This window comes from Babylonia areolata, chromosome 6 (assembly GCF_041734735.1).
Source record: "Babylonia areolata isolate BAREFJ2019XMU chromosome 6, ASM4173473v1, whole genome shotgun sequence".
NCBI classification, from domain to species: domain Eukaryota; kingdom Metazoa; phylum Mollusca; class Gastropoda; order Neogastropoda; family Buccinidae; genus Babylonia; species Babylonia areolata.
The window spans coordinates 21,270,990-21,283,595 of NC_134881.1; the positions used below are offsets into that span (position 1 = coordinate 21,270,990).

Consider the following 12,606-nt stretch of genomic DNA (forward strand, 5'->3'; position numbering starts at 1 on the left):
GGGAATTGGTTGACAGCAAAATACACAGTGGTTGCTTAGCTTATGTAGTTTGAAAATAAAATTTGTCATTCATTAATTGAAATTATAAATTTGTTACCCATACACTAGATATACTGATGAATAATGTCAATAAAATGTATGAATTCTGCTCTCTACTCACCATGTTGTCACCTCCACCTTTTCTCTCTCTCTCTCTGTCTCTGTTCTTTTTCCCCATCTCTCACTCCTTTTCATTCATTTCTTTACTATCTTCACATTCATTTCACTGTATGCCAACCCACCACCAACTATGTTTGCCTTTTGAACTTATGTATATTTTACAGTGAATGTTTGCCTCTCTGAAATTGTACCGCTATGTTTTTCCAGTATTACATCTACCCCCTTGAAAATATGACTGTTAAACTGCGTTGCTAATCAAACAGAACAGAATGTTTTTGTGCATGAGTCATCAGTGTTCTTATTCACAAAAATTTACTTTAACACAGAGAGAAAGATATCATCAACACCAAGTGTCATGAAACTGATAAGCCATTTTCTGACAGACATTTTGAGTTCAGTCCAAGTATACTGGACTCTTTTAAACATTTACTCCAAATATGCTAAGAATGAAAAATCCTTCACTGAAAGAAAATTAGAGTGAAAAATATCCCCAGCTGTTTATGCACAAAGAGTTTTTCATAAATTAAATTAAAGAGTAATGACAAAATACATTAACCTCTTTTCCTTTAAGTCCAACAGTATAGATTATCTATAGCTTTTGCGTGGGTACTGACCAAACAGTTATGCAAGTTATTACAAGTGAAATAAAACAGGCCAAATTTTGAATAATTATGACAAAACTAAACAAAACAACCTGAAAGACGAATTAGCAAAAGGAGAAGAAAGGTAAGGTACACAAAATCCCTATGGCATTACTCACAGTAGCAAAAAAGGTCATGATGAGAAACACAAATCTGATCCAGATCTCAATCTGTGTGAAGGATGTGTTGTAGCTCTTGAACTGGAACACAGAACATTGAATAATGCAACCTGGATTTCTAGTTCTTCAGACATAAATGAACATGACTGACAACCACCACAATGACACATGCACACTGCCAACTACCATAGTCACAGAAACACAGACTCTGACGACCACCACAGCCACACACACATATACTGAAGGTGCACAAAGACACACATGCACATAAACACACACAGGCATGCACACAGACATGAGAAATTAGAAGCTATCTAATTAATCAAACATCACATCTATTCAACTTCATTATATCATCTAAAATGAAGCTATGAAATTAAATAATGAATTTGTTGCAACTTTGTAACACTATTCTCAGAAAAGTGACATATGTTTTTGGTTATGATGTTTATTATCATAGTGATGAATCTAAACTGTGATATTCACCTTTGTACTGGTCTAAACAAAGATTACTTAAAATATTTTTACTAGTGTAGCGCGAGTAGTTATAACAGGCATAAGTTACAGCTCATTTTGAGTGAACAACAATTCACAAATATGAAAATTATTGCTGGAAAGTTTAAAGAGGACTTCAGATTTGGTCCATATGTAGGATCTTCAAGAAGCCAGCATATGAACAGGTCTTAGCAATACATACCATTGTGCAAGGTTAGACTTCAGTATTACAGCTGTTGGGGAAATGCCCACATTAAAGTTAACTATGGTCAAGGACACAAACACATCTTGCATCGAAGTAGCTGAAATGTGTCTCAGGTGCACACTTACATCAAAAGTGATGCTGCGGATATTGAACTTGGTCTCCTCCAGGTCATAGAAGTGGATAGTTATGAAGTAGTAGGAAAAGTCCAGGTAGCCAAGATGCATAAGAATCAGATCTTCACACTTCTGCATTAAACAAAAAAGAAAGAAACACTTTAAAATGACTGACTTCAGAAATAAGTAGCATGTAACTTTGTAAGTATTGTAACCCTTTACCTGTCAAGGAACACCCCCCCCCCCCCCCCCCCCCACAACCCCGCCTAAAAGCTCTTTATCCAAAACTGTTTACTCATTAGCAATTTCAATAGAAAAGAAAAGAACAGAACTTATTTTCTGGAACTTATAAAATCTTTACAACAGTAACTCTCGTCATTTTGTTTCTCAAGGCAGTAATTTTTTTAATTTTTATTTTAAAGTAAAGTTATCAATCCTTCACTCCTTCTATGTTTCTGTCTTATACTGTCATATGGACTGTTCTCAACTATTTCTAAGACTTCATACACCACACATGTGCAGTTTCTCTCCTCAAGAAAGCAATAACCATGACAATTTACAAACACACACACACACACATACACACACTCTCTCTCTCTCTCTATCTCTCACGACAAACAAAAGATGGCACAAACCAACCTGACTACAACGCAGTTTGCGAGTTCTATTATGCATCTCTGTGCTGAGCTCTGGGTTGTCGGATTTGACCAAAGTCTGAGCATCTCCATTCCCTCCTCGTATCAAAATGCCCATATGGAAATCTTGCTCAAAGGTTGTCCCTGAACACCAGATTAAACGCACATAAATCATCATCTGAAAATGTAGCTTGTTATGTACAAAGACCTTTCCATTTTCAACCACTGGAATATCAGGGTCTGGTGGTTTGAGGGCTGCCATAAAGCAAGAACACCTGTGGCTATAATTAAACACTCCTTTCTCATTGGTATCTGACACAAAGTCTGGATGCCGATCTTTCAAATGAGGAGGGGCAAAAAACTTACAACATGAACTTAGTCCCTGTACAAAAAACAAAACAAAACAAAACAAACAAAACACACACAAAAAAATCGCCCTATAGCATAAATGAAGTTGTTATTCCTTAAGGGGGCGTTTTAAGTAGTTTTGGGGGCAATTTTGTTTCTCAGCTTCTATAGCAGCTATAGTCCTAAAATGTGGCACACTTCAAGTATATAATAATACCATTCCATGCACAAAATTTTACAGGTATACCTTCATTACAAACATTTTTATGTAATATTTTATTAATTATTTTTCTAAAAAACCCTGACAAATTTGGCCCCCTGCCTGAGAAAGAACTGTACATATTTGAGGTTCTACTCTTAATTTACTGATTTATTCTTAGACCATTCTGTGCATATAACTCATTAAATAAACTGAACAAACACCTTCTGGGACACAGCTGGCATGCTAGAATAAACTATTTTTTTTTAGTAACGTCTTTGACAGAATTATGATGATATAATAAAAAGTGTCATAAATACACTGATTTTGATACCTTATATGCACTCAGCAGGCAATTTTACATCAGTGTCCCAAATTTTATGTCAATAGCTTTTCTGTATCCAAAGATACAAGGGGGCAAAGATCGTAACATGAACAAAAACAAAGATTTGAGAAAAACGGTTTCAAAGATTTTACTTTCTTTTTCAAGGATATCTGAGGATTCCCATACACTATTACATGAAATTACATAGCATGCGGCATTCTCAACATTCACATAAATCTGTAAATGTCACAGAAAGTGTCAGGAAACCTTCAGAATTCCCCAGCACCATACACATGTCCCTCCTGTTCCTGCCATTCCTGCCGTTCCCTACGCCGAATTTCATCAATTGTTTTTCTTCTGTCTTTCTGGGCTCTGGAGCTCTTTCTGGTAGCACTTTTAACCCTGCTGATGTCTTCCTCCTCAGCATACTGTTCAGTGGTGCTGGTAAGTAGCTCCAATTCAACAAGGACATTCAAGAAGGCTGAAGATCCTTTGTTGAATTTTTGGACCGTCATGGTGAGGGCAGTGTCCACTGTTCGGAGGTTGGCCCTTCTTTCCTTGGGACACACAGACCACATCAGAGAGTGAAAACTCTCAGAGTTCTGTGTTTTGCCAGCTAAGCATCTTCTAAGCAGCTGGGGATCTCCAAGTCCTTCCCTCCTTCACACACAGCCAGCCGCTGAAAAACACAATAATGATAATGATTGAAAATGTTTTTATGAATTAAAAAAGTAAAGAAATAAAAAAAAATGTCCCCAAGTACAGCCAGCTGCTGAAAAAATATAACAGAAATTTAAAAAAATTCACCCAAGCACAGCCAGCTGCTGAAAAACACAATAATGACTGAGAAACAACCCTAAAGAAACTAATAAAAAAACAAACTCCAATAATTTTTTTTTAAGTTTGAATCAAGTCCCCAGTTCTGCATTCTATTCAACCTAAAAAAAACAAAAGTTTTGAGCTGCAAAAGGAATACACTGGAGAAAAAATACTTATGTACTCACAATCAGTTTTTGTTCCTCTGTTCTTAGTGTAATTATCTTCACACATACACCCCCACACATCTCTACACTTTTGCATTATCCAAAGGATCATACATTCACACACTGAAACTTCCCTGTGCTTCTTCCAACACTTACAGTTACTCCCTAACCCCTCCCCCCCCCTTCCATAACAACCCACCACACACACACAGGCCTACAGTGATACACAGTTACTCCTCACTCCCCCTCACACACACACACACACCACAATTACTCCTTCCTCCCACAAAGATTACAGCTTTCTGATCAACTGTGGGGAAAAATCACTCACCGGTCTGTTGCATTCCGGGCAAAGAATGCCACTAGCAGTGATGATTGACTGCAAACAGCCAAGATTGATGATCAGGTTCAGTTCATCGGAGGTGGGCGTGTCAACCTCTTCATCTTCCATCGGCTGGCTTGTCTCAGCTATGTCACTGTCATCATCACTAGAACTGTCCCGAGATTAGAAAAATGACAGTTTCCGTTCCGAGGCCACACTAGCACTGGACTGGACACCTCTCGATGTTGATGGCACAGGTCGGCAGATCGAGATACATGAGTAGGCTTATCACTCGAAGTCGTAGCCTCACCAGCTGACTGTTCTCGGCCCACTTCACTGCTTTGAACTACACTGCTTCTTCTCTTAGCAGTACGCATTTTGCTAGCTGGTGCCATTCTTTCTGCACAACTGGGGGCTTGCACGCTGTGTGTGAGCTACGGAAAGTAGGTCATCGAGAAAGAGGAGGTCATGAGCTTGAAAATGAGTGGTTGCACGCCACAATTGATGAAACCAAAATGTCCGTATCTATGGGCTGAAGTCGGCGATTTTTGTGATTTGATTGAAAGTTCTTGCAATTTTTCTGTGACACTTACCTTATGAAATAAACAAATAACCATATTTAGAGGCTGAAACGATGTAAAAGACTATCAGAAAGTGTTTATAGAGGCTTTATACTAGCCAAAACTGCCATAATCCCCAAACACATTTTTTCATGATTTTTCACCAAATTTTCACCTTAAGTGCCCCCTTAAAACTGAAACAAAAAATTAATAAAAAAGAACAGAAAAGAAGATGGGAGTGGAGGTAATGGGAAGCAGGAGGGATTGTGTAACTGCAATAAGAAATGCTTTTCTGTGGGTGAGCAGCCAAAATGAAGAATGGGCAAGGCAATTCATTATCATCAAACCAGCCCCCACCCCCCCACCCCCCCAAAAAAAACAAACACACACACACACACACACACACCTGCAGCAGTGCCACAAATAAAACACATTGTAATCTCAATGTCTGCACACACAAAATGCTGCCAAGATTCTTGTGAAGACAGCAGTATGGGGCAGTACTGGTCTCTGGCTTTCATCCCTCTTTGCTATCCATAGGTCCAAACAGCACCATGAGAGAAAACTGGAAGCCTAGATTTATAAACCAGACTGAATTCTGCATCTGTCTCACTGAAAGGATGAGTAGTACTAGGTAGGAAGTAGGTTCTAAATCCAAGCAGTTCAGTTTGTTTATTACTGTACAGTGAACATTTTTGTGATTAGTGTAAGATAGTTAATGTTGTACTGACAGATAACACTCTTTTTTTAACATGTAGAAAAAAATATAAAACAGATCATGTTGTTTTGACAAATAGTAGCACAATGCAGACTGACAGGTATGTGCAGTATACAATCTACCATCTCCCATTTTGTTGCAGTATTAATTTACAAGATACCCCTAAAAAAAAAAAAAAAAAAAGACAGTTTTCAGCCTCACAAGAAAACAACACCAAAGGAGTCACGGCAAATGGGAATCTGGTTCAAAATCCAAAATCATAACATTATAATGCATGACTATGGCTGCATTTCAATGCATCTGAAAGCACATACACTTTAACACATGCACATTCACATATGCCAAACACAGTATTTCTTCACCTTCCTTGCTGTCAGTATTGATGTGTGCAATGAGCCACAGCTGCTGATGAAAGGTGGACATTGGTGGTGACTGCAACATGTATGGTCATCTAAAATGTCATATTAAAGAATACATATAATGCCTTGAAAAGACAAGCATTTATTTATTTATTAACATAAAATGTAAATCTACAGGTTTTGAACAGTTCACATCAAACATTTTGGGTACTGCACCACCTTGCCAAGTGTTTCCAATCTGTCATCTGTCATTTGATATATGAACCGAAAGTTTTGACTTCCTAAAGTGTTCCTTTTACGAGTAACTTACTACTGACATCAACCTCAGTCAACAGTGCTACAGTGCAACAGACAAGCGAATTGTCAGCTTGACAGAAAAGCAAAAGGGAAACATCATATAATGATATATACATTCTTGAATACTGAGAAGGAAAAGACATTAACAAAGAGCCTATTCACTTGCACATCTTGAAGGATCCAGCTTTTGTTTGCTACATATACTTAAATTATCCTTTCCTGTCAATCTAGAAGGACATTTTGAAGTTCATTGTCACTTATCATGGACACAGAAAAAAATGAAATACATGCTCTACATAACACAATCTATTACAAATATTTCCTTTGAAAAACTGTGCACAGTATCTTATATTGATAAAGACTGACACTTCTTTTGAAAGACTGCAAATATACAGTCAGTTGTCAAATGAGCTTAAACTAATTCTCTCTAGACAGGCAGAGAACAGCATTGGTGTAATCTGCTCCTGTTGAGATGAAACATGAATCAGGTTTGAATCCTTTTTGAAAATAAAGGATCATGTTTCCTAATCTGCCAAACAGAAGAAACAGAACAAAACTATTCTCCGGGCCACACACCTACACCCACAAGCCTACATATGCTCTAACCTTCAAGTTATTGGTGGGCAGCACTTTCTTGGATGATCCATTGACAGTCACTGTGTCAATGATTGGAGGCCCTGGAATAATACACAGTAAGTGATCATCGACATCAAATAATCGCAGGAATCATTGTTAATTTTCATTTCATAAAAGGGTAATATTTGTCTTCAGTGTCTCAAAGACATGTAGAATGGAAGCCTATTTCCTTGCGTCAACAAAAATCTTAACATTAACTTAGTACGCCAGTTAGCTCCCCGGACTTCCCCCCCAGACTCATTTGTATGGGTAAGAAATAAAACCACGAAAAAACAAATGTTATGAACTGAAAACTTCCAAACTGATCAGTAACGTAACTAGTTTGTTGGGGACAAAATATAAAACTTCCTCCCTTATTATGCTATCTTACAGTGTGATGATGAAGTATCCATATTTTTCTGTTCAAAATTTGCACACATTGACCATTTGTAAATGAATCCAGGAAGGCACACAGAGTTTGAAACAGTCTAAATTCATAACGTTATATAGCCATGATAGGGCCCCTTCATCTAATTCTGTTATTTGCCTTGTAACTAAGATAAAACCAGTCACCACAAAAATAACTCCTGCTCGTGAGCATAGCAAAACACACTGCATTTACTGGTCGCAGTGGAGAGTGGAAAGGTCAGTTAAGATATCTTTAGCTTATAGCGTCATTACAGAAATTAGGTGGCACTCCCAAAAATTGAAAACTATCTAAAGCACTAATTGGGGCCCTTTGTCCAGAGTGAGTAAAAGCTGAGGAAAGTTGCTTCAATACTATACTACTCATTTTATTGTTTTAAATATAAATTAGTATAATTCAAACCACTGCTAAAGTACATTTCTCCAAATCAATAAACAAATTTACTGATGAATATTTCTATTACTAGTATTAGTATGAAACTTAAAATTATTTGTAGGATCATATGTCTTTGTGCTAAAAAATGTTGACCAAACACACCACATTACTGTGGCTTATATTCTACAAAACACAAGAAACTAAATCTTTCTGTGTGTAACTGTTTACACTGTAAGTCATCTGTGCTCGTGTATGTGTGCGAATGCTCGCAGGAGAGTGAGCATGTGTGCTTGTGTCAGAAACTATGAGAGTACACACATATACTTTTGTACGTGTATATATATATGTGTGTGCGTGCGTGTGTGTGCATGTGTGTCAGTGTGTGTACATCACTACATGTGTATCAATACTATCATTCTCTGTGCGTGTGTGTGTGTGTGTGTGTGTGTGTGTGTGTGTGTGTGTGTGTGTGTGTGTGTGCATGTGGTCTATGACATCAGACACCATGACTAAGACAGCAATGAATTAATTAAATAATACATGTATATATCATATGCATACACAAACATGCACATACGCAACCACACACACATGCGCACACATGCACATATATACATATGCATGCTTGCAAACATACAAACACAAACAAACATTCGTACAAATACATGTGTGCACATTTGTACAGATACATATATATGTGTACATATACATATATTATATGTACGGGGACTACTAGAGCATTTGTGAAGTTAAACTATTTAAATTTCAAACTGACAGTAACATCAATCAAAAGAGCAAGATAAAATTAGCAAATATTCACCTGCCACTCCAACAAGCAAGCTGATGCCAAAACAAATGAAGAAGGCAAAGAAAACCAACACAAACTTGCGCTTGTTGAGAGAGTAGAGCCGCATCTGAACTGATCTGCACACACATACGTGTAAACTGTAACAAGTCAAATAAATTTCAGTGTAAATCAAAATTAATGATTAGAAACAAGTGTAATTGTTTTAAGTATCAGCAATACATACCATGAACACACACACACACACACACTCACACTTACACACACAAAATCAATCTGTTTGCTGTATTCTGCAATTTTTTTGTGGTTGTTGACCAGTTTGACTGTTTCGGCATTATCCACAATTTTTCCCCTCAAGATGGAATGAATAATGTTCAGAACATGGTGTGGATATTTACTCCACCAGTCACAAAGAGGAATGGAGGGGAAAAAATGTGAAAAATTATATTTCATATATGGCCTTACATAGAACTTGTTACTTATGCATCAGATAATCATCCATGAAAATTTTTATACTAAACTCAACTAGTCTAAGAATCAAATTCTGATCTGTTATGTGGTGATTGATTCATCATAATAGTGGAAAGCATGTCTCAACTGAACTATGTATATTATAAACAATAATTTATTGATTAATTAAAACAAATAAATTAATAAATGCCATGTGAAAGACTAAAGGGAAGTAACCCAAACCACACAGTGTTCAGTCTCTTATAACGCTATAATTTTACAAGTTTACTTTGCACATTGATCACTTCAAATCTGAGTAAAATATTCGTTTCGGGACTACATAATGACAGCGTGGCTGGATCTATAATTTATGATGTGTAACAATGTATCATCATGCTTTCACGAACATGAAACACAACTTCCACGCAGCTGTATCTTCGCGTAGATACGAAACATCATTGTAAACCATAAGCTGGTATAACTTTAATTTTCATTACTTTTAACAACTGGAATGAACTGACTGCAAGTGTCAACAAATTTACTTTATAAACTTTATATGTCGACCAGTTTAACGTAAAACATGCACACTGTTGGCTGCACTGAGCCACGGTGTTATTAAACGTAAGTCATCATAATCAAGTGATAAAGTGAGTGTCGAAGACGATTGCACACTATCAACAGTTCTGCACTTGCGCAACATGATCAGAAAGGAAATAAATTGAAAAGCTCGAAGAACTGAAATACTGCCGTTCACAAGTAAATTTTGTTGCAAAAGAAACTCACTCTATTTCCCTTGCCATGGTGGCAAAAAGGATGTTGAATCGATCAGTTTCAGATTCGGTGTTTCTTAACCAAGCAGACGTGTGATAAAGCGCATGCGCACACAAATGTTGTTTCTTTTTCCGTTAGCACTAAACTTTGTTTAGAGATTACCTACAAAAAACATAAGGGTCTCCGGGGGGATGAACGAACCGCAGAGAAAACTTACAATGAAAGACAATTTAGCTCGCTCTGTGTGTGTGTGTGTGTGTGTGTGTGTGTGTGTGTGAGAGAGAGAGAGAGAGAGAGACTTAAGGAGAAAATTCCTTTCTGAGGTATATTTCCAGACCGAAAAAGTATGTGTTGCTTCACCAGTGCCCCATCGTAGACTTCTGTCAAAGGTCGCAGCCCATGGTATCACGGGGAAAGTGCTGGGATGGATCAAGGACTTTCTGACCAACAGGAAGCAGCGTGTTATTGTCAACGGCACGCAGTCACAGGAAGCCAGTGTGAGCAGTGGCATCCCCCAGGGGAGCGTGCTCGGGCCAATCTTGTTCGTTGTTTTCATCAACGACCTCCCAGCCAGAGTTAAGAGCACAGTAAAAATGTTTGCGGATGACACCAAAGTGTTCAACAGAAGTGACACAGAGACGGGACCAAAAGATCTTCAGGATGACCTTGACCAACTCCAGCACTGGTCTGACACGTGGCTGCTTAAGTTCCATCCACAGAAATGCAGCGTAATGAAACTGGGGCAGGTCAGAGGCAACATACTACATGACTAGCAAAAATGAAGAGGGCAACAGTACAAGGGTGACATTGAAAGAGACTGTAAGTGAAAAGGACCTGGGAGGGCTCATTGATGACAAACTGAGTTTCAAAGAGCATGTTGCACAGTCGACATCTAAAGCAAACAGAATGGTTGGACTTACAAGGCGATCGTTTGATTTTCTGACTGAGACAACTTTTGTTCAGCTGTACAAGAGCCTCGTCCGACCACTGTTGGAATACGGCAACTGTGTCTGGCAACCGTTTCATAAAACGCTATGCGGCAGTGACATCGAGGATGTCCAGATGCGAGCAACAAAACTCCTGGGTTCACTGAAAGAGAAGCCTTACCCCGAGAGACTGAGACTACTGGGGCTGCCAAGTCTGGAACACCGGAGGCTGCGAGGGGACATGATAGAAGTATTTAAATACCTCCATGGACATTATGATGTACAGAGGCCAGTGTTCCAGTCGTCACTCAGTGGAAACCTCAGAGGCAACACTTTAAAGCTCCAGAAACAACGCTTTCGCCTTGATGTCAGGGGGAACTCTAATAGAGTGGTGACACAGTGGAACAGTCTCCCAGACTCCGGCCGTGGTCCTGGCGCCGTCAGTCAACGCCTTCAAGAGCCGCCTGGATAAACACTGGAGGGGCCTACCTGGTCTGTACAACCCATCTTGTCAGAGCAACTGATTTGGTCTAGCCGCGCTCGCCACGCATGCAACCAATTCAGTGACAGGTTTTTTTTTTTTTTTTTTTGTTGTTGTTTTTTTTAACACGAACAGGCCTCGGGAGAGGCCTAAACCGTCGACAGTCAAAGTCAAGTCAAGTACGATTCATTGCCAATTCTTTTGAAAAGTTTCACAGGCGAGAGGGAAGTAGACTACATTGGTCAACGTAAGGTCTACGTGCATTACGTGTGTTCTGCGTAAATGTCGCGTCGACTCGGGCGGGTCTGTGTGTGTGAGTGTGTGTGTGACACTTGAAATGCAATCAGTTAGGAGGAATTTTGTTTAATGTCCCGTCACACGTATCGGTGATTGAAGACATTTTGTTAAAGTATTTATGAATAAATTTGAATATTATCAGTCGGTTAGAAGGGCCCCGTGAAGGGTGGGAGATGTGAATGAATGTTAAGTCAGCCAGACTTGAATTGCCACTGATCTTTTGGCCTGTGTTTCAGCACGGATTCTTGGGCTAAATATATAACTTATGATAAGTTCGCGGAGTTTGCAGACCGGGTCTTGTGCATTGATCACGTCTTCAGACTCCACGACGGATAACTGGTTGTGTGGCGGCTGTGCCGGGTGCTCACGGTGACAGTAACTGTCTTGATGTTGGACTGTGACTGAGACGCCGGAGACGGAGAGAAAATAAACTTGAGTCACATCTGAGTGTTGGTCCTCGGTATTGCTGCAGAATGTCGTCGATCATGACTCACCCCCTCGAACCGCAAAACAATTACCATCACCGAACCCGCGACAGCCGGACCCAAGCCATGACAACTTTTTGTTACTTTAAAGGCTTTTACTGAATGGCCAATCAGTGCGGACACGTAGTACAACTCATTTCTATGCTCTCTACGGCTGAGTTACACTGTGCCACAGAACCTCGATCGGTCAGGTCTCCCGGCCATGGAACGTCCGGTCGGAATACCAGATCCGTATCAGTCGACTCGATGGTACTCATCAAGTGTAACCTCAGACAAACAGCCCAGTCAATGGAACTCATCAAGTGTAACCTCAGACGAACAGTCCATCACCTCAGGACTTCACCTTGGAACGCCAGATGGACCTAGCACCCGGCAGACACGCGGGCATCCGGGGTCAGGGTTCCATCCCTTCAAACAACGACTCAGTAAACGCCCGGCCAAAACCTCCAGCCACTCTTCTCACTCGCGGCACCTGACTGACGGACATGACTCCGGC

At 39.4% G+C, this 12,606-nt stretch overlaps 1 protein-coding gene and 1 long non-coding RNA gene across 3 annotated transcripts in view; both read right to left on the reverse strand.

The window, feature by feature from the left end:
* Positions 1-12,606, reverse strand: part of LOC143282823 (transmembrane protein 181-like) — a 33,663-nt gene that overhangs the window by 16,948 nt on the left and 4,109 nt on the right. The window contains exons 1-7 of one of the 2 annotated variants that reach the window (XM_076588631.1): positions 9,934-10,021; positions 8,716-8,819; positions 7,085-7,155; positions 6,185-6,254; positions 2,372-2,511; positions 1,745-1,864; positions 920-1,000 (exon numbers count right to left, since the gene is read on the reverse strand). In XM_076588631.1, coding sequence (XP_076444746.1) covers positions 920-1,000; positions 1,745-1,864; positions 2,372-2,511; positions 6,185-6,254; positions 7,085-7,155; positions 8,716-8,819; positions 9,934-9,950 — 603 coding nt within the window. In that variant the 5' untranslated portion in view covers positions 9,951-10,021. Of the gene's footprint in view, positions 1-919; positions 1,001-1,744; positions 1,865-2,371; positions 2,512-6,184; positions 6,255-7,084; positions 7,156-8,715; positions 8,820-9,933; positions 10,022-12,606 lie in introns of those variants that run through there. The other variant, XM_076588630.1, reaches the window with a different exon arrangement.
* LOC143282825 (uncharacterized) lies at positions 2,552-4,862 on the reverse strand. Its single transcript, XR_013055312.1, has 2 exons — positions 4,554-4,862; positions 2,552-3,918 (listed from the first exon to the last, which is right to left on the reverse strand). It is a non-coding gene; the product is annotated as an uncharacterized LOC143282825 (long non-coding RNA).